The sequence below is a fragment of the Somniosus microcephalus genome, unplaced genomic scaffold (genome assembly GCF_052327205.1).
Source record: "Somniosus microcephalus isolate GS21.2 unplaced genomic scaffold, FLI_Smic_1.0 scaffold473, whole genome shotgun sequence".
In the NCBI taxonomy this organism is placed as follows: domain Eukaryota; kingdom Metazoa; phylum Chordata; class Chondrichthyes; order Squaliformes; family Somniosidae; genus Somniosus; species Somniosus microcephalus.
In genome coordinates, this window is record NW_028225660.1 from 172,159 (window position 1) to 192,972 (window position 20,814).

At 46.4% G+C, this 20,814-nt stretch overlaps 1 protein-coding gene across 1 annotated transcript in view; it reads left to right on the plus strand.

The window, feature by feature from the left end:
- LOC147081741 (fer-1-like protein 6) overlaps nucleotides 1–20,814 on the plus strand; it is a gene marked incomplete at its 5' end in the record, with an annotated part of 213,804 nt that overhangs the window by 171,847 nt on the left and 21,143 nt on the right. The window contains one exon of the mRNA XM_085980729.1: nucleotides 10,372–10,613. Within this exon, the coding sequence (XP_085836855.1) occupies nucleotides 10,372–10,613 (242 nt within the window). The remainder of the gene's footprint in view (nucleotides 1–10,371; nucleotides 10,614–20,814) is intronic.

Consider the following 20,814-nt stretch of genomic DNA (forward strand, 5'->3'; position numbering starts at 1 on the left):
ATCAGGAACTCACTGTGTGAGGAATCAAAGGTACAAAACTTCTGTCTTACTCCAATTATTAGTACAAAAGCCTTCTCTGCCACTAAATTGTCTTATGCTCACATACTCCTACTTTGGGAAAAATATATTCATGTTTTACATTAGTTGTTGAACTATTAAACAATGAATTTAGAAATCCCAGCGTGTACAAGAAACTAAACTGCATCTGTTCAATGAATAACCAGTGCGTCCACAGATATATAACTGGCAGCAGGTGTGTATTTGAAATATACACACACTCTATAAGTTCATCTATTCATGTTTGATGCGGTTACAACTACATCCTATCACAAAATTTTAAGCAATTAGTAAAATGGTGTAATCTTGGAGCATAGTGAGGCCTTAATGATAGTTTCTCTCACTTCATTCCAGTTTGGAGAAATGCTTTGGATTCCCACTCATGATGTGTTTGTGTCCCTTATGTGTATTTTTCATACCCTGGGCAATGTTTACGAATACAGACAGTGTACGTTGTCCACATGCTTAGCCTCAATTTACTTCAACTTATTTCAGTTTTGGAGTATTCCCTAAAAGTGAAGACACACGTGTGCGTGTGTGTGTGTGTCTGTGTGTGTGTGTGTATATGCTGTACACGCACACAGATACAAAACACATTGAGTGATGAATTGGGATTCTACAGGTTAATTTGGATTAAAAATATTTTTTTCTTAATTCCAATTCAGATTGCTTGTATGAATAAAAATTGTTGGTGCCTCACAGTTGCTCTTCAATTTTGAACATAAAGTGTATGTGCCATTCTCTGACCCCGCACTCCCCCCTCCCCCTCCCATGCAATCTTGGCTTGCCTAGTGGCAAGTTAGCTGAAGTGCTTGGACAAGAACTGTTGCCATATGGGATTATGCACTTGTGGGTAAGATTTCCGAGCAACCACAGTCAATGGGCGGGGGCTGAAAGTATGCAGTGCACCCAATTTCTCCACAGGTAGTGTGTGAATTTCCAGCAGGGCCTTAGATCAGGCCTCGGGAGCTCAAGGCAAAAAAAGACGAGAGCTTTAATTTTAATAGAATAATATATTGTATGGCTGTAAACACAATGTCCAGTGATTCTTGACGGGATTACGCTACAACTTGAGTTTGCCCATATATGATATGTTCTGGGTGCAGGCACTTTGAGGGCTGACAGGATCTGAGCATTTAAAGGGAGACCTTCTGTTTTTGAAGAATATAGGCCTGGAAATTCGATATCGGTTAAAAGCCTGCTGTTGCCACCGCGGGCCGGTGTTAACTGAAGCCGGAAATGATGGCGCTGGCAATTCCGGTAAATTGGCGCTGGTGCCTATTTAACATTAGCCCAGCGCTAAACTCGCCGTGCAAGGCTGCTTTGGTGCCATTCGTCGCGACAGGATGTCCCAATGTAGCGTGGCTGTAGCGTTATTGTAGCAAGAACAGTCTTCTCTTAAAGCAAAGCTGTCATTTCGGAAAGCTATTCGGTCCTTTAAAGGGAAACTGACTTCTGAAATGAAAAAAAAAAATCTAAAAATATGCAGTTTTTAAACCCTTACAGCTGAACTGTCTTCTGAAAAAAATATTAAAAAGAATTCTCAAATGGGAGTCTTCAGCTCTTAAAGCTGAATTGCCTTCCGCACCTAAAAAAAAAAAAATGGGAAAAGTGCTTCAGCACAAACACAAATGGCTCAGCAGGGCAGGGAAGGGGCACCAAGGGTCTTGCACACAGCACTCCAGCTTTGGGCAGGGGTTCAACACTGCAAGAGAGGTCCTCTACCTACAGGGGCCAGGAGGCCCACCAGAAAGAACGATGTGGGACCACATCACCGAGGCCATCACTGCCAGCAGTGTCGCCCCCACCACCTGGCTCCAGTGCCCAAAGAAGCTTCATGACCTCAGACCACTGGTCAAGGTCAGTGAATGGATCTTCAAAAGCCATCTCCTACCAACTGCACCACTAGCCTCACACACTGCTCAATGCATGACTCCCCCTCCACTCACCTACCAACAATCTCTACTAAACACGAGGCACACCTCCTATTTCTATCTTTACCTCACCCACTTGGCAGGGGCATGGCTGAGCCCTTGGCTAGCAGCGAGGCTGAAAGGATACAAGATGCTGGTATCCTCCTACATTATCCTCCTTCTAGCATGCACCTCTTGCTTTCCCGCCCTCCCTTCACAACTCCACACTTGTGCCTCCCTCATTTCACACACCCAAGAAATGCAGCCTGCCCGGTCAGTGGTTGACCAAGAAGCGGGAGAGGAGGCTGAGGGGTGACTTAATAGAGGTCTTTAAAATTATGAAACATTTTGATAGAGTGGATACAGAGGGAATGTTTCCACGTGTGGGGAAGAGCATAACTAGAGGCCATCAATATAAGATAGTCACTAAGAAATTCAATAGGGAATTCAGAAGAAACTTCTTTACCCAGAGAGTGGTGAGAATGTGGAACTCGCTACCACAGGGAGTGGTTGAAGCGAATAGTATAGATGCATTTAAGGGGAGGCTAAACAAGCATATGAGGGAAAAGGGAATAGAGCGTTATGCTGATAGATTTAGATGAGGAAAGATGGGAGGAGGTTCGAGTGGAGCATAAACGCCGGCATGGACTGGTTGGGCCGAATGGCCTGTTTCTGTGCCATATATCCTATGTTATCCTATGTAAGAAGAAACCCCATCACTTGATCTGACACTCCCAGCCCCCAGCTCCTCAAGGTCGGCCTGCAAGGCCATTTGCAGTGTCCCCCACTGAAAGTCAGCAGCCTTCCACCAGCCATGCTTCAGCCACTGGGGTAGCACTGTGTGACATCAGTAGGATAGGCAAAGGCACACACAAGACAGTCACTAGGCAATGCATAAGGGTGATGAGTTAATTTATTGATGTCATATTTGATGGATAAATGTATAAAGTTAGATTGTGGTGGCTTTTATTTCAACATTGTGGTCAAGAGGTCGCTGTGATGGTCAGTAACAGAGGGAAGGTAAGGTATAGGACAAATGCTGAAAGGGCAATAGGGGTTGTAGGCACTGCTACTGCAAGCAGATGATTCTATCCTGGATATCCCAGCCAGAAAGGGGCTGTCTGGGATGCATCCGTACTTCTGCTTCCTCCTCTTCTGTGTCTTCCTCTTCGGCGTCTTCCTCTTCGGCGTCTTTCTCTTCCCTCTGAGAGGGGATGGTGTAAATCTGAAATAAAAGCATAAAATGCTGGAAATACTCAGCAGGTCAGGCAGCATCTCGCCCTGAGACGTGAATTCTGTTTCTTTCCCCACGGATGTTGCCTGACCTGCGGAGTATTTCCAGCATTTTCTGTCTTCTCAAAGGCCTTCCTTTACCATCCGTGGCCTTGCAAGCGTCCGGCAGATCTCCTTGCACACTTAAAAAAAAAAACTTTTAACATGTATTGCACCAAGTCATTACATCAATAAAATCAAAAAAATCCAGTCCAAAAGCTTAAATGCAAACTTACCTGAAAGATGTGTGTCTGTCAGTCTGCTGCATGCTCACTTTCCTGAGCGAGCTTAGGACCCAGCGCTAAACTCAGCACTAAGGTCCAAGTTTGCACAGCGTGACGCCAGTTGGCATTGATGTCACGCTCTCCATATTTGCATCTCCAGGGCCAGCGCTGCTATTGGCAGCGCCAAGGCCCTCACCAAAATGGCAGCCACCGAGTCCCGTGCCAGAGAAGGGCGTTAGGGTGGCAGCTGCCATTTTTCGCAAGGATTCCAGCGCTAACGGGTGGCAGTAAGGAAGGGAATTTCTGTTTTTTCATATCTGAAAGTGTCATTTTTCTTTTGATTTGTGATTTCAGCTCTAGTTTTTGCCCAAATGTTTTGGCTACCACATTTTTAGTTGCTACAGTTAGAATTTTGAAACTAGGCATTGAAATGATGGTTCATCTTTTGCTGTGTTATTTGAGGAATAGGCAAAAGGAGGAATGCTAGGCAGGTCACGTGCATCAGAGATAGACTACCCTTACTCATATACCCTTACCCACAAAGTTGCATATACAGGTTGAGGCCACACTTACCTTGGAATGTCAGGGGCAGACTGCCTTTGCATGCGAGGCTTCACTGGAGAGGCAGTGACGGAACTTCTAGCCAACTTCCATCACATCAATGGCAATGGCATTGGTTGTTAAGGTCAGCACATCCCTGAACCTTTAGGTGTTTGGCTCATTCCAAGCTGCCACAGGGAACATCAGCAGCAGACAATCAGCAATTCACCGATGTAGCAAGCAGGTGACTCGTGTTGCTTGACGGTGCAAACAATTCCATCACTTCCCATGTGGGCACCCAGCAGCAGAATGAGAGAGCTGTGCAATTTGTTTGAGACATCAGAGGCCAGATTTTGACTATTGGGTAGCCTGCCCGTAGAGCACGGCAGCCGGCTGTCTGATGGTGCTGCTGGGAGCCTGGTCCGTTTTTAGGGCTGGGCCTCATTACCGTACACTCGGCAGGCCGCGGGCCACCAGGGAAGCTTGCTGGCGCTAATCTGACAGAATATTGGGCAGCCCCAGGCTGGAGAAAAAGGTAGGTCGGGGGTGTCCGCCTGCGCTGGTTGGAGGAACGGGTGTAGCAGTGGCCCGGATTATTTTTGCACAGCCCAGAGGAGCACTCCTGCTGCTCCTGGCCCCACAAAAATAAATAAAAACCTACCTGTGGTGTATGTAACCTGTTGCACCTTAAGAGAACTTAAGCCTGTTCCACCTTAAGAGATGTACTACTTTCTCTGGCTGCTGTATACGTAATACCGGTGGTGACCACACCGGTATATAAGCACTGTGTATTAATATTGTATTCAGTATAGTCCCGACCTCCAACCAGTAAAGACCTGTTGAATTTACTCTGGTAGTCTGTGTAGTAATTATCACTATAACACACAGACTTAACAGTGGCGACGAGTCCGATTCTTACCCTGCGGCAGTTATTTCCACGGTGGCTTCGTCCACAGACAGGACGTTGAAGAGAGGTTTCCACCCTCATCACCCTACTGGAAGACACGCCGAGCGGCAGGCATCGAGAAACCGGAGTGCAGAAGACATCCTGACCTCGAAGCCTCCATCAGCGACTGTCAGCTTTCTTCTTTTCTACCTCGGTGGTGGGTAAGCCGGGCAGCGACGCGACAGAAAGTCAACCGTGTTGGCTGTACAGACGGGGCTGGGAAGACGGAGGAATAAGGGCGGTGAGATCGATCGCGACCGGAGGTAAGGGCCGGGCCACTTTCGAGCGAGAGGCGCAGCGCGGGGACATCGATCGCGACCGGAGATAAGGGCCGCATTCGGGCTAAAAGGCGCAGCGTCTGGGGAAACTGAAGGCGCGAGAGCCGCGGTGAAGCGGAGACAGCGTCGGGGGACGGTTGAAGACCGCCAAGCGCGGGAAAACCGCCATTTTGTGGGCGGAGGACGACGACAAGAGCGGGAAGCCGCCACCTTGGATAACATAAAAATACAATAAATTGCAACGATGCCTAAACATGGGAACATTAATACCTTTGATAGTGACACCGAAGATTGGGCCATGTATGTAGAACGCATACAAAATTATTGTAAGGCAAATAAAATTCCTGATGCAGATAAAGCACTAACATTATTAAATTTAATGGGTGCGAAGACATACGGGCAATTGAAACACCTATTATCACCAGATGAATCGGCGGATAAGACGTTCGATAAGATTGTTACTGTCCTGAAAAATCATCTAAACCCCACGCCGCTGATGCTAGCGGAACGATTTAAATTTTACGACAGAAGGCAGCTGCAGAATGAAAGCAATGCTGAATATTTGATGGAATTACGTAAGCTAGCAAAATATTGTCAGTTTGGAACGGGACTGACAGAGGCACTACGAGATAAATTTGTGTGTGGTTTATTTAAACAGGATACACAAAAGCGACTGCTCGAGGAGAATGAGCTGACGCTTGAGAAGGCGGTCACTATGGCAGCAGCACACGAAGCCGCAGCGAGAGGCACGGCAGTAATGCAGCTACGGTCACCGGAACTCAGTACAAACAAATTGGGTTTGAGTTCTGTCAAATGTTATCGTTGTGGAAAGACAACGCACGATCAGAACCAGTGTTGGTTTAAAAACCAAGAATGCAGAATGTGTGGCAGGCTTGGCCACATAGCTAAAGTATGCCGGTCAGGAAAGAAGACCAGCAACAAAAAGTCACCGCAAGGAAAATACGCAAAGGTACACAAGGTGACAAAGAACAGTTTGACCGAACAGAAGTCAGATTCAGATGCTAGCAGTAATGAACTGGATAGCTTAAGAGTACACAATGTTGGTAAGGATGCAGATCTCCAGACAATTTGGGTCACTCTTCAGATAGCAGGAGTCCAAGTAAAAATGGAATTGGACACTGGATCGGCATTGACGGTCATGAATAAGAAAGATTACAGAAGGTTATTCCAACATATTCCCCTACAGGATACGGAGATTATATTGAAAACATACACGGGGCAAAGAGTGTACCCCATCGGAAAAATAGAGGTAGAAATGGTCCACAAGGGCGAAGAAAGCCAAGTAATGGACTTATATGTGCTACCTGAAGGAGGTCCACCACTACTAGGACGGGAGTGGATTAGGAAAATTAATATGGACTGGCACTCCTTGAAGGCACTAATGGTAGATTCCGGGGAAACAGATGTCAAACCTAAACGATTGTCCAGAATATTGGATGATGCTAAAGAGGTGTTCCAGCAGGGACTGGGAACACTGAGAGGAATTACGGCAAACATCAAGATTGATGAACATGCACAACCAAAATTTTTTAAAGCCAGACCGGTACCCTATGCAATACGACCTACTGTTGAAGCGGAACTGGAAGCACTAGAACGTTCAGGTGTACTGTCTAAGGTAGATTGGAGTGAGTGGACTACGCCCATTGTTCCCGTTATGAAACGTCCTGCGAGCAACAAGCCAGGAGATCCAGGGAAGGTTCGCATCTGTGGAGACTTCAAAATCACCGTTAATCCGGTGCTTCACACGGTGCAGTATCCGCTTCCACGGATTGAGGATATTTTCGCTTCATTGTCTGGCGGGAAACACTTCACCAAGATAGACCTGGCACAGGCGTACTTGCAGATGGAGGTTGAGGAAGAGTCACGCCAATACCTCACGATCAACACGCATCGAGGGTTGTACCGGTACAATAGGCTGGTTTTTGGAGTGGCATCGGCTCCAGCAATTTGGCAGAGGGCCATGGAGCAGGTATTACAGGGAATTCCAGGCACACAATGTTACCTGGATGATATTCTGATCACAGGTGATGGTGATGAACAACATCTCGCAAACTTGGAACTGGTGCTCAACAGACTGAAAGAGTATGGACTTAGAGTAAATCGGCAGAAATGTGAGTTCTTCCAGAAGCGGATCTCGTACTGTGGCCATGTCATTGACCGGGAGGGGCTTCATAAGTCTCCTGACAAGATTGAGGCAGTTGTAAAGGCTCCCGCTCCGGAGAATGTCTCTCAGTTGAGGTCGTTTCTAGGATTAATTAACTATTACCATAAATTTCTGCCAAATCTATCCACGGTACTGCACCCGTTAAACGCTCTTTTACAGAAAGGGGTACCATGGGAATGGGGCGAAAACTGTAAGAAGGCATTTCGCAAAAGCAAAGAATTGATCACCTCAGAGGAAGTGTTGGCTCACTTCAACCCGACACTGCCTATTCGGTTGGCTTGTGATGCTTCTCCATATGGTATTGGGGCAGTACTCTCACACAAGTTGCCAAATGGCACGGAAAGGCCAGTCGCGTTTGTATCCAGATCATTGACCTCCGCTGAGCGCAACTATGTGCAGATCGATAGGGAGGCTCTTAGCCTTGTATGGGGAGTGAAGAAGTTTAATCATTACCTGCAGGGCCAAAAATTCACACTTCTGACAGACCATCAACCGTTGGTATCCATTTTTAACCCTAAGAATGGTGTTTCGGTGATGACAGCGCAGCGTCTCCAGAGATGGTCTCTTTTCCTAGGGGCACATCAATATCAAATAGAATTCAAAGGTACGAAACAGCATGGCAATGCTGATGGGCTGTCGCGCCTGCCACTACCTGAAGAAGAAGGCACGACGAAAGTTGACCCTGTTGAGTTATTTCATTCGACCATCATCGAGTGTTTACCAGTCACCAATGCAAGTATTGAAAGAGAAACCAGGAACGACCCGACACTGTCCAGAGTCTACGAGGTGACAGTGAAAGGATGGCCAACACGGGGTGATCCTCTGTTACCGGCATTTTCGGCAAGGCGAGACCAGCTGTCCGTCTGCCATGGTACCTTGATGTACGGTACAAGAGTGATTATTCCTCCCAAGTTAAGGGAAAGAGTTTTAAACGAACTGCATGAAGGTCATCTGGGGGGAGTTAAAATGAAAAGTCTTGCTAGGGCTTATGTATGGTGGCCGGGTATTGACCAACAGATTGAGGAGTTAACGAAAAGCTGTGCTGGGTGCCAAAAAGTGCAAAATGCACTTCCGATAACCAAAGTCCTGCCATGATGTTTTATAACAGGAGGTTGCGGTCCAAGTTGGACTTGTTAAAACCAAATGTGCGGAGGGAAGTGGAAAACAAACAGTTTCGGCATATTAACAACAAGACCACTCGAACTTTCGACGTAGGACAACCAGTGTTGGCAAGGGGCTATGGAAACGAAAAATGGCAGTCCGGAACAATTCGGGCCAGACAAGGACCTCTGATGTACACAGTAGATATTGGTCATAATGTGATAAGGCGTCATGCGGATCAACTGGTAGAGTCGAGAGCAAGGGTCGAACCCATGGTTGTGACAGAGACAACTGTGGAAGACGTTAATGAACCTGAGGCATCTACCTCGGCAGGGAATGTACTTGATGATGATGACACCCAATACATTGGAAACCAAATAGAGGAGGCACCTCAACAACAAGAATCAGAGACTACTGAGAGGCGTTATCCAAGCCGCATCAGAAAGCCTCCTGAGAGACTGAACCTTTGAACTGTTATACCTGAAGTTATATATGTATATATGTTATTATGTTATGTTAAATGGGGATATGACTGTTAAGCTAAAAAGGGAGGATTGTGGTGTATGTAACCTGTTCCACCTTAAGAGAACTTAAGCCTGTTCCACCTTAAGAGATGTACTACTTTCTCTGGCTGCTGTATACGTAATACCGGTGGTGACCACACCGGTATATAAGCACTGTGTATTAATATTGTATTCAGTATAGTCCCGACCTCCAACCAGTAAAGACCTGTTGAATTTACTCTTGTAGTCTGTGTAGTAATTATCACTATAACACACAGACTTAACACTACCTTTGGGCTCCTCTTCAGAAGTCCATGGCACACGCTCCACCCAGTTTAGTTCTAAAGTGGCAATCAGGGTCCCATCTATGTCATAGGACCCCAATTCGCATATTAAAAGGGACTACTGCCCGAGCCAGGCAGATGCGTTGGCCCCTTTGATGGGGGCAGCAGCCGGAACGCTGGCCTAAACGGGGCGGTGAGTCATTTTCAGATCTCTGCCGCCCCATTTAAGACAGTGGGCCCAAGTTAAAGTTTAACCCCATGTTTTTCCAAAGTCCAGGACATCACAGACTGTGCAGTCCTCTGGCGGCTCCTGCACACAATCCAGTGTTCCGGGTTAACCTTTTCTATTACCTGTACAAATCGGCAAGTGAGTCTAAATGTTTCAAATTTCAAGTATATCCTTCCTTATTTAAGGAAGGAAATACTTGCATTGGAGGCAATTCAGAGACGATTCACTAGGTTAATTCCAGAGATGAGGGGGCTGACTTCTGAGGAAAGGTTGAGCAGGCTGGGCCTATACTCATTGGAATTTAGAAGAATGAGAGGTGATCTTATCGAAACATATAAGATACTGAGGGGACTCGACAAGGTAGAGGCAGAGAGGATGTTTCCCCTCGTGGGGAAATCTAGAACTCGGGGGCACAGTCTCAGAATAAAGGGTCGCCCTTTTAGAACTGAGATGAGGAGGAACTTCTCTCAGAGGGTCGTAAATCTGTGGAATTCTCTGCCCCAGAGAGCGGAGGAGGCTGGGTCATTAAATACATTTAAAGTGGAGATAGACAAATTTTTGCAAGATAAGGGAGTGAAGGGTTATGGGGAGCGGGCTGGGAAGTGGCTTTGAGCCCAAGATCAGCCATGATCTTATTGAATGGCGGAGCAGGCTTGAGGGGCCAAGTGGCGTATTCCTGCTCCTATTTCTTATGTTCTTATGTTCTTATTCATAAAAACATTGGACAGTTGGAATCCTATTGGATTCTGGACAAGATGTAGGAGCCTTATTCTCTCTAGCAGTGTGTACTTGTCTCGGGTGCAAAATACTTTTAACATTTCAAACACTCTTTCTTTTAGCTGGCTAAAGGGAAAAGAAGAGGATAAGAAAGAAACAGATGTGCATTACAACTCCTTGACTGGGACTGGAAACTTCAATTGGCGCTTTATTTTTCCTTTCAACTACATACCTGCGGAGAAACAGATGGTCGTATGCAAAAGGGAATCCATTTTCTCTTTAGACAAGACTGAACGCAAAGTTCCCGCAGTCCTTGTACTTCAAGTCTGGGATTTTGAGAGGCTTTCTTCTGATGACTTCCTAGGTAAGCCAGTAACTTGGAATGCTTCCTGTTTTTCTTGCAGAAGCTTAAAGAAAGAATTTGGGAGCTCACTGTGTTGAAATATTGTCCTTTCATATCGGAAACCTGATTTCAAATCTAACTCCAAGGCAATCAATAGACATAAAAAGACAAGGGTTTAGATCTTCCGCTTTTGAGGAATTGGGAGCACCTTCGGCATGGTGAGACTTCTACCTACCACAAAGATGCACTCTTGACAGCGGATGTTTTTTTTTAGCCTCACAGTCATTTAAAGTCTATTTTTGAAGACTACCTGGATTAGGAGCAGTAATTGTTCGTGCTGGGCCCTGATCGCCTGGAACAGTGCAGCTCTGCGGGCGCAAAAGTTTAAATGTAAAAAAACTTGGTACCTAAGCCTCTGCCAGTCTATGTTACACTCGTGGTTTTTGTACATGCCTAGCAACCCAGAAGTGGTGAGTTGAAAACCCACCATGGCACTTTCTGAAATTAAGTTTGATAAATCTGGTGATTTGTGGGTTGGCAACTGAAAAAGTTGACCGTTAAAGCCGCCATTTTAAAGTAGTAAAGGGGGTAAAAGCAGGAATAAATTGTCACAAAACATATTTTAAAGTTCTTTATCTGAATGCACGCAGCATTCGTAACAAAATAGACGAGTTGATGGTACAAATAACTACACATGGGTATGATCTGGTGGCCATTACGGAGACATGGCTGCAAGGTGACCATGACTGGGTACTAAACATCCAGGGGTATTTGACAATTATGAAGGACAGACAGAAAGGAAAGGGAGGTGGGGTGGCTATGTTAATAAAGGATGGAATCACTGCAATAGTGAGAAATGATATTGGGTCAATGGATTAGGATAGTGAAATGGTTTGGGTGGAGATAAGGAATAATAAGGGGAAAAAGTCACTAGTGGGCGTAGTCTATAGGCCTCCTAACAGTTGCAACTCTGTTGGTCGAAGTATAAATCAGAAAATAGTTGGGGCTTGTAATAAGGGAACAGCTATAATCATGGGGCATTTTAACTTTCATATTGACTGGACAAATCAAATTGGGCAGGGCAGCCTTGAGGAAGAGTTCATAGAGTGCATTAGGGACGGGTTCCTTGAGCAGTACGTTACTGAACCAACCAGGGGGCAGGCAATCTTAGATCTGGTCCTGTGTAATGAGACAAGATTAATAAAAAATGTCCTAGTAAAGGATCCCCTTGGAATGAGTGACCATAACATGGTTGAATTCCAAATTCAGTTGAAGGGTGAGAGAGTTGGATCTCAAACCAGCGTACTAAGCTTAAATAAAGGAGACTATGAAGGTATGAGAGCAGAGTTGACTAAAGTGGACTGGGGAAATAGATTAAAGTGTAAGACGGTACATGAGCAGTGGTGTACATTCAAGGTGATACTTCACAACTGTCTGTGTGGAGTTTGCACATTCTCCCCGTGTTTGCGTGGGTTTTCTCCGGGTGCTCCGGTTTCCTCCCACAGTCCAAAGATGTGCGGGTTAGGTTGATTGGCTATGATAAATTGACCCTTAGTGTTAGGGGGATTAAATACATGGGGTTACAGGGATAGGGTGGGATATGTGTTGGTGTAGGGGTTACGGGGATTGGGTGGGATATGTGTCGGTGCAGGCTCGATGGGCCGAAATGGCCTCTATCTGCACTGTGGGGTTTCTGTGATTTCTGTGAAAAATATATTCCACTGAGGAAAAAGGAGCGTAAAAGAAAAGACAGCCATCCGTGGCTAAGTAAAGTAATAAAGGATAGTATCTGACTGAAAACAAGGGCATATAAAGTAGCCAAATCTAATGGGAGGATAGAAGATTGGGAAGCATTTAAAAGCCAGCAAAGAATAACTAAAAGATTAATTAAGAAAGGGAAGATAGATTATAAAAGTAAACTAGCAAAAAATATAAAAACAGATAGCAAGAGTTTCTACAGTTATATAAAAAGAAAAAGGGTGGCTAAAGTGAATGTTGGTCCCTTAGAGGACGAGACCGGGAAATTAGCGGTGGGGAACATGGAGATGGCAAAAACGCTGAACAAATATTTTGTATCAGTCTTTACAGTAGAGGACACTAAAAATATCCCAACACTGGACAAACAGGGGGCTATGGGGGGGAGGAGTTCACAGAAATCACAGAATCACAACAGTGCAGATAGAGGCCATTTCGGCCCATCAAGCCTGCACCGACACATATCCCACCCGATCCCTGCAACCCCTACACCAACACATATCCCACCCTATCCCCGTAACTCCACGTATTTAATCCCCCTAACACTAAGGGTCAATTTATCATAGCCAATCAACCTAACCCGCACATCTTTGGACTGTGGGAGGAAACCGGAGCACCCGGAGGAAACCCACGCAAACACGGGGAGAATGTGCAAACTCCACACAGACAGTCGCCCGAGGCCGGATTTGAACCCGGGTCTCTGGTGCTGTGAGGCAACAGTGCTAACCACTATGCCACCAAGTTAAACATGATTAAAATCACTAAGGAGTTTGTACTCGGTAAGATAATGGGACTAAAGGCGGATAAATCCCCTGGACCTGATGGCTTACATCTTAGGGCCTTGAGAGAAGTAGCGGTAGGGATTGTGGATGCATTAGTGGTAATTTTCCAAAACTCCCTGGATTCAGGAAAGGTCCCAGCAGATTGGAAAACTGCTAATGTAACGCCCTTATTTAAAAAGGGAAGTAGACAAAAGGCTGGAAACTATAGACCAGTTAGCCTAACGGCTATGGTTGGTAAAATGTTGGAGTCCATTATTAAGGAAGCAGTAACAGGACATTTGGATAAGCATAATTTAATCAGACAGAGTCAGCGTGGTTTTATGAAGGGGAAGTCATGTTTGACAAATTTGCTCGAATTCTTTGAGGACGTAACAAACAGAGTGGATAAAGGGGAACCAGTGGATGTGGTGTATTTGGACTTCCAAAAGGCATTTGACAAGGTGCCACACAAAAGATTACTGCACAAGATAAAAAATCACAGGGTTGGGGGCAATATACTGGCATGGGTGGAAGATTGGCTATCTAACAGAAAACAGAGAGTTGGGATAAATGGTTCATTCTCAGGTTGGCAATCAGTGACGAGTGGTGTTCTGCAGGGGTCAGTGCTGGGACCCCAACTCTTTACAATCTATATTAACGATTTGGAGGAAGGGACGGAGTGCAACGTATCCAAGTTTGCCGACGATACAAAGATGGGAGGGAAAGCAGTGAGTGAGGAGGACATAAAAAACCTGCAAAAGGACATAGACAGGCTAAGTGAGTGGGCAGAAATTTGACAGATGGAATATAATGTTGGAAAGTGTGAGGTTATGCACTTTGGCAGAAAAAATCAAAGAGCAAGTTATTATCTAAATGGAAAGAAACTGCAAAGTGCTACAGTACAAAGGGATCTGGGGATCCTGGTGCATGAAACACAGAAGGTTAGTATGCAGGTACAGCAGGTGATCAGGAAGGCCAATGGAATCTTGGCTTTTATTGCAAGGGGGATGGAGTATAAAAGCAGGGAAGTCTTGCTTCAGTTATACAGGGTACTGGTGAGGCCACACCTGGAATACTGCGTACAGTTTTGGTTTCCATATTTAAGAAAAGATATACTTGCTCTCGAGGCAGTTCAGAGAAGGTTCACTCGGTTGATTCTGGAGATGAGGGGGTTGACTTATGAGGAAAGGTTGAGTAGGTTGGGCCTCTACTCATTGGAATTCAGAAGAATGAGAGGCAATCTTATCGAAACATATAAGATTGTGAGGGGGCTTGATCGGGTGGATGCGGTGAGGATGTTTCCACTGATGGGTGAGACTAGAACTAGGGGGCATAATCTTAGAATAAGGGGCTGCCCTTTCAAAACTGAGATGAGGAGCAACTTCTTCACTCAGAGGGCAGTAAATCTATGGAATTTGCTACCTCAGAGAGCTGTGGAAGCTGCGACATTAAATAAATTTAAAATGGAGATAGACAGTTTCCTAGCTGATAAGGGAATTCGGGGTTACGGGGAGTGGGCAGGGAAGTGGACGTGAGTCTAGGTTCGGATCAGCCATGATCCTATTGAATGGCGGAGCAGGCCCGAGGGGCCGTATGGCCTACTCCTGCTCCTACTTCTTATGTTCTTATGTTCATCCTGTTGTCAAAACTCAACTGGCCTACTAATGTCCTTTAGGGAAGCGAGCCGTTCGAACTTTAGCCGGCCTGGCCTACATATATCTCCAGTCCCACACTACGTGATTGGTTCTTCAGGGCAACTAGGGATGGGCAATAAACACCACTTTGCTAGCATTGTCCACATCCCAAGTACAAGTACATTAAAAAAAAATTGATGACATCGGTTTTTGGGGAACTTACATTTGAAGTGACCCTTGCAGTAAATGCCGGTGATGAATCGGGATCCCTCAGGCCAGCATTGCAATGGCATAAATGGCGGATTATACGTTGGATGACGTATTTTTGTCATTCCTTTATTATTTCAATGTGCCCACTTGTGTATAGGTGGGCATGTTATAACCTCCTCCCACCCCATCAGTTCTGATGGGACATCCTGGAAATAGTGCCGCAGCTCAGAAACAGGGCTTCCCAGCGTAACTCCAGGGGAAAACCTACCACGCTAATTGCAAATGCTAGAAGTCAGAAATAAAAACAGCAAACGCTGGACATACGCAGCAAGTGTGTGAGCATCTCTGTAAGTAGGGAGATAGTTTGATGTTTTGGGTAAAGATTACAGAAATGCTAGTTGTTGGCATTATACAGGGTATGAAACCGGTTCAGTTAGTTTTCCTCAATTCTACTTTAGCTTTGTATCCAGAGTAGAGATAAAGCTGATCAAAATCTAAATTGGGTCAGAATTTGCTTATTTAGAAAACAGTGTTCATGTTAGAGACTTCATTTCCCACATTTAATTGAAGGCAAAACCTCTTGGATAGCATCATGTAATAGAGATACAACAATTGGCCTTAGCACCCTTCTAGGGAGGGGAAAAATCAGCAAGGGTTGCTGTTTGAATACACCCTTCGCTCACTTACCCACAATTCTGAAGTAAATAATTTCAAAGGGATCGATTGTCAGATCATTTTTATCTTGAAAAAAATGGAAGTATTCAATATTGGTGTCCACCGCATTATTTTCCTTATTCTAGAATTCATCCAGATTCTCTGATTGGCCTCCCGGGATCTTGTGGCAATGTGTTTGTAGATATTATAGTTCCAAATTTCAACTATTCAAATTTGTCCTCTGACCTCTTTGTTCAACTCACGGTAGTGGTGATGACACCACCAGGGAAATCTTCTAATCTGCCCATCCCATCCTGCCCTAGCTCCTCCTACAAAAGTGGCATGAAGCTGTGAAGAAGGATCCCTCCCAGCATGGACAGGTAACCACTTAGCTCATGGTGTCATTTCTGGGCTCAGAAAGAATCATAGAATGATATAGCACAGAAGGAGGCCATTTGGTCCACCGTGCCTCTGGAGCTATCCAAATAATCCCACTCCCCTGTTCTTTCCCCATAGCCCTGCAATTTTTACTCCTTCAAGTATTTATCCAATTCCCTTTTGAAAGTTACTATTGAATCTGCTTCCACCACTCTTTCAGGCAGTGCATTCCAGATCATAACAACTCACTGCATAGGGGTTTATTTTGGTGAAAGGGCAAAAATGGGTGCTAAATGGATGTTGTGCTAATAACACGCGCCTTTTTGAAAGTCTGGTTTTAGCACGCAATTTTGGTCCTAATTGCTGATTACCATAATTTGAAGTTGCTTGGAGGTGCTAAAGCAGACACCTGCAGGTATAGCACTCAAGTGCTGATTAGACACAATTTTCGTGAAGCAGTATATGTGGGCTCGACGCACCCACTTCCACTGAAGGTGTGGAGTGTGCTGGATGACACACAGCGGCACATTTCAGGATGGCTAAGGGACCAAGTGAGAGGACACACAGGTTCTCAAACGTGGCACTGGAGGTCCTGGAGGAGGGGGGATGTCCTGTACCCGCAGATGGGGGAAGGAGTCCACCTCGGCCTCCTGTCCCTCCCTCCTGCAGCAGCTGGTGCTGCTCTGCCTGGCCTCATGTCCTCGTCCTCCTCCCATTCCTCCTGGAGACCAAGGGGGACCCCTAGCACGATAGCGATGACCAAGTCTAATGTATATACCTTTAAGGGGGGAACTACTTTTTACAGCTCATGTATACTGTAGTACCGGCAGTGACCACACCTGTATATAGCACTGAGTAGTAATCTGTACAGGCAGTTCCACTGTGAGCCACGTTGAGTAAACACCTGTTGTACCGTTTCTCCTGCAGTCTGTGTCTTATTATACACAGACACAACATTGGCGACAAGGCAAGTTCGAACCTACCTGCAACTCTGCATCACCTCCCGGGGATTCATTCCTGGAGATCAGTGGATTGGAGGTCAAAGCCAGAGACTCGGGCGTCGACCACGGGCAACCGCCCAGTCATCCAGCAGAGACTCGAGAATTGCGGGGGAGGCTGTCGAGAGCCAGGCTTGGCTTTCCAGTCGAGGTGGTCCAGCGAAACGGGCTGGCAACAGGTAGTGCGCAGACCCTTCCCGGACAGCGACGGGTTAGAGCCCGACCGAGATGCACAGCAAAGGGCCGAGCAGCGTCGACGGGGGAGAGAGAGAGCGAGGGCAGAGCGCACAGGGCACAGCCGGTGTTCAGGGGCTGAGCAGCGTCGGAGAGGGAGAGAGAGACGCGTAGAAACCCGCGAGACGCCGCCATTGCCACGAGGACCGCCGAGAGCGGCGTTGGCAGCAGCGCAGGAGAAGCGCGCGAAACCTACAGGGCGCTGCCATTGCCACGAGAACCGCCGGGAGCGGCGTTGGCAGCAGCGGGGGAGGAAGGAAAGCGTGGGAGATGCCATTTTAAGCCATTGGGAGACGCCATTTTAAACCACACCCAAAATGCCGAAGAGTGGCAGTATCACCGCATTTGACAATGAAGTCGAAGATTGGACTACATATGTCGAACGAATAGAGGTGTACTGCAAGGCAAATGAGGTGTCAGATGACAAGAAAGCGTCAGCATCGTTAAATTTAATGGGTGAAAAGACGTATGGGTTATTACAAAATCGAGTAACCCCAACGAAGCCAATGGAAAAGAGTTTTGAAGACATAGTAACGATACTACAGGAACATTTAAACCCCACACCGCTGCTGATAGCAGAAAGATTCAAGTTTCACAGACGGAACCAGCATAAGGATGAAAGCAATGCTGATTATTTAACAGAACTGCGCAAACTATCGAAACACTGCCAGTTTGGAGCGGGACTGGCAGATACCTTAAGGGACAAGTTTGTGTGTGGGCTTCAAAGTGAAGGAACCCAGAAACGGCTTTTATCTGAAAAGGACCTTACGCTGGAAAAGGCTTTCAGCATTGCGGTATCATATGAAGCAGCAGCACGGGGCACTGTAGAGATACAACAGAGACCGCAAGAATATGGCACAAACGAAATGTCATATGGAACAGAGAAGTGCTATCGCTGCGGCAGAACAACGCACGACCAGAATGATTGCTGGTTCAAAGACAAAGTGTGCAGACAGTGTGGAAAAGTAGGACACATAGCACGAGTCTGCAGGTCGGGAAAGAAAACCAGCAATAAGAAACCTACCAAAGGAAAGCACAAGAAGGTACATAAGATGACGGAGAATAGTTCAGACGAACAAAAGAGTGATAACGGCTCCAAAAGCAGGGAACTGAGTTGTCTGAAACTAAATAATGTGATCACAACGGAGGATCACCGAACCATTTGGGTCACTCTCAAGATAGCAGGAGTCCAGGTAAAGATGGAATTGGACACAGGATCAGCCCTAACAGTCATAAACCGACGGGACTATGAGCGGCTATTCTCACACATACCCTTGAGAGACACAAAAATTATTTTGAAGACGTACACGGGGCAAAAAGTCTACCCCAAAGGAAAAATAAGGGTGACCGTTATATATAACGTTAAGGAAACACCAAAACTAGACCTGTATGTATTGCAAGATGGAGGACCACCATTACTGGGACGTGAATGGATCCGAAAAATACAACTGGATTGGCATTCCATACAGGCACTGACTGTGGCTGACAAAAAGGATGACGATGTCACACCTGGGCGACTGTCAAAGATCCTAACTGACATGAAAGAAGTGTGTGTTCCAGCAAGGACTCGGAACACTAAAAGGCATGACAGCAATGATTAAAATTGAAGAAAACGCAAGCCCAAAATTTTTTAAGGCCAGACCTTATGCGATCCGCCCAGCCGTCGAAGCAGAGCTTGAGAGTCTGGAACATTCAAGTGTACTGTCCAAGGTAGACTGGAGCGAGTGGGCTACATCCATCATCCCTGTGATGAAAAAGTCGTTGAGCAGCACGCCTGGGGAACCAAGGAAGGTTCGCATCTGTGGGGACTTTAAGGTAACAGTGAACCCGATCCTTCACACCGTACAATATCCACTTCCGCGGATTGAAGATATTTTCGCCTCGCTATCTGGAGGGAAACGCTTCACTAAGATTGATCTGGCCCAGGCGTATCTGCAAATGGAGGTAGCAGAAGCATCAAAAAAATACCTCACAATCAACACCCATAAAGGTCTCTACCAATACAACTGGCTGGTATTCGGGGTAGCATCAGCTCCGGCTATTTGGCAGAGGGCAATGGAACAAGCCCTGCAAGGGATCCCAGGGACCCAGTGTTATTTGGACGACATCCTGGTCACGGGCGAAAATGACAGTGATCACCTTGCCAACCTGGAGCAGGTGGTCACTAGATTGCAGGAATATGGGCTCCGAGCTAACCACCCCAAATGCGAGTTTTTTAGAAAACAGATCTCGTATTGTGGCCACGTTATCGATAAAGAGGGGCTACATAAGTCCCCAGAGAAGATTGAGGCAGTAGTCAAGGCTCCAGCACCGGAAAATGTGTCACAACTGAGGTCGTTCCTCGGGCTGGCAAACTACTACCATAAGTTCTTGCCAAATTTGTCTACAATACTACACCCACTGAACACCCTACTGCAAACTGGGGTGCCATGGAAGTGGAGTGACGAATGTAGACGAGCTTTCCAGAAGAGCAAAACACTAATCACATCAAAAGAGGCATTGGCCCATTACAACCCGGCATTACCAATTCGGTTGGTATGTGATGCATCACCCTACGGCATTGGAGCGGTGCTGTCGCACAAATTCTCGGACGGCTCAGAGAGGCCAATAGCCTTTGCGTCACGATCACTAACCTCAGCCGAGCGTAACTACGCCCAGATTGACAGGGAGGCCCTCAGCCTAGTGTGGGGAGTGAAAAAGTTCAATCACTATCTGCACAGGCAGAAATTCACCTTGCTGACTGATCACCAGCCTCTTGTCTCCATTTTTAATCCGAAGAAGGGCGTTCCGGTGATGACTGCGCAACGACTACAAAGATGGTCACTTTTTCTAGGGGCGCACCACTATGAGATTGAATATAAGGGCACGAAACAGCATGGAAATGCTGATGGGCTATCACGCCTGCCACTGCCTACTGCGGAGGAAGCACCAGCAGTGGATCCTGTCGAAATATTCCATTCGACTATAGTTGAATACCTACCGGTAACTAACGCTTGTATCGAAAAGGAAACCCGAAATGACCCGACACTGTCTCGGGTATATGATTTGACGGTGAAGGGATGGCCAGCACATGGCGACTCACTGTTGCCAGCATTCTCGACAAGGAGAGAACAGCTGTCAGTGTGCCGGGGGACCTTGATGTGTGGATCCCGAGTGGTAATTTCACCCAAGTTAAGGGATAGAGTGCTCAATGAGCTTCATGAGGGTCATCTGGGAGGGGTAAAAATGAAAAGCCTAGCCAGGGCTTATGTGTGGTGGCCGGGAATCGATAAACAAATCGAGGACCTGACCAAGAGCTGCTCAGGATGCCAGAAAGTCCAAAATGCACCACCACAGGCCCCTCTACACCCATGGGAGCGGCCCTCATCTCCATGGCAACGGGTGCATATTGATTTTGCTGGTCCATTCATGGACTCAATGTTTTTAATAGCCGTGGATGCGCACTCGAAATGGCCTGAGGTCATCAAAATGTCCTCCACCACCACGGAGAAAACTATTGCAGTCCTACGGACCATTTTTGCCAGGAATGGCTTGCCAGAACAGATTTGCTCCGACAACGGACCACAGTTTGTGTCCGAAGAGTTCAGGAGGTCCTTGA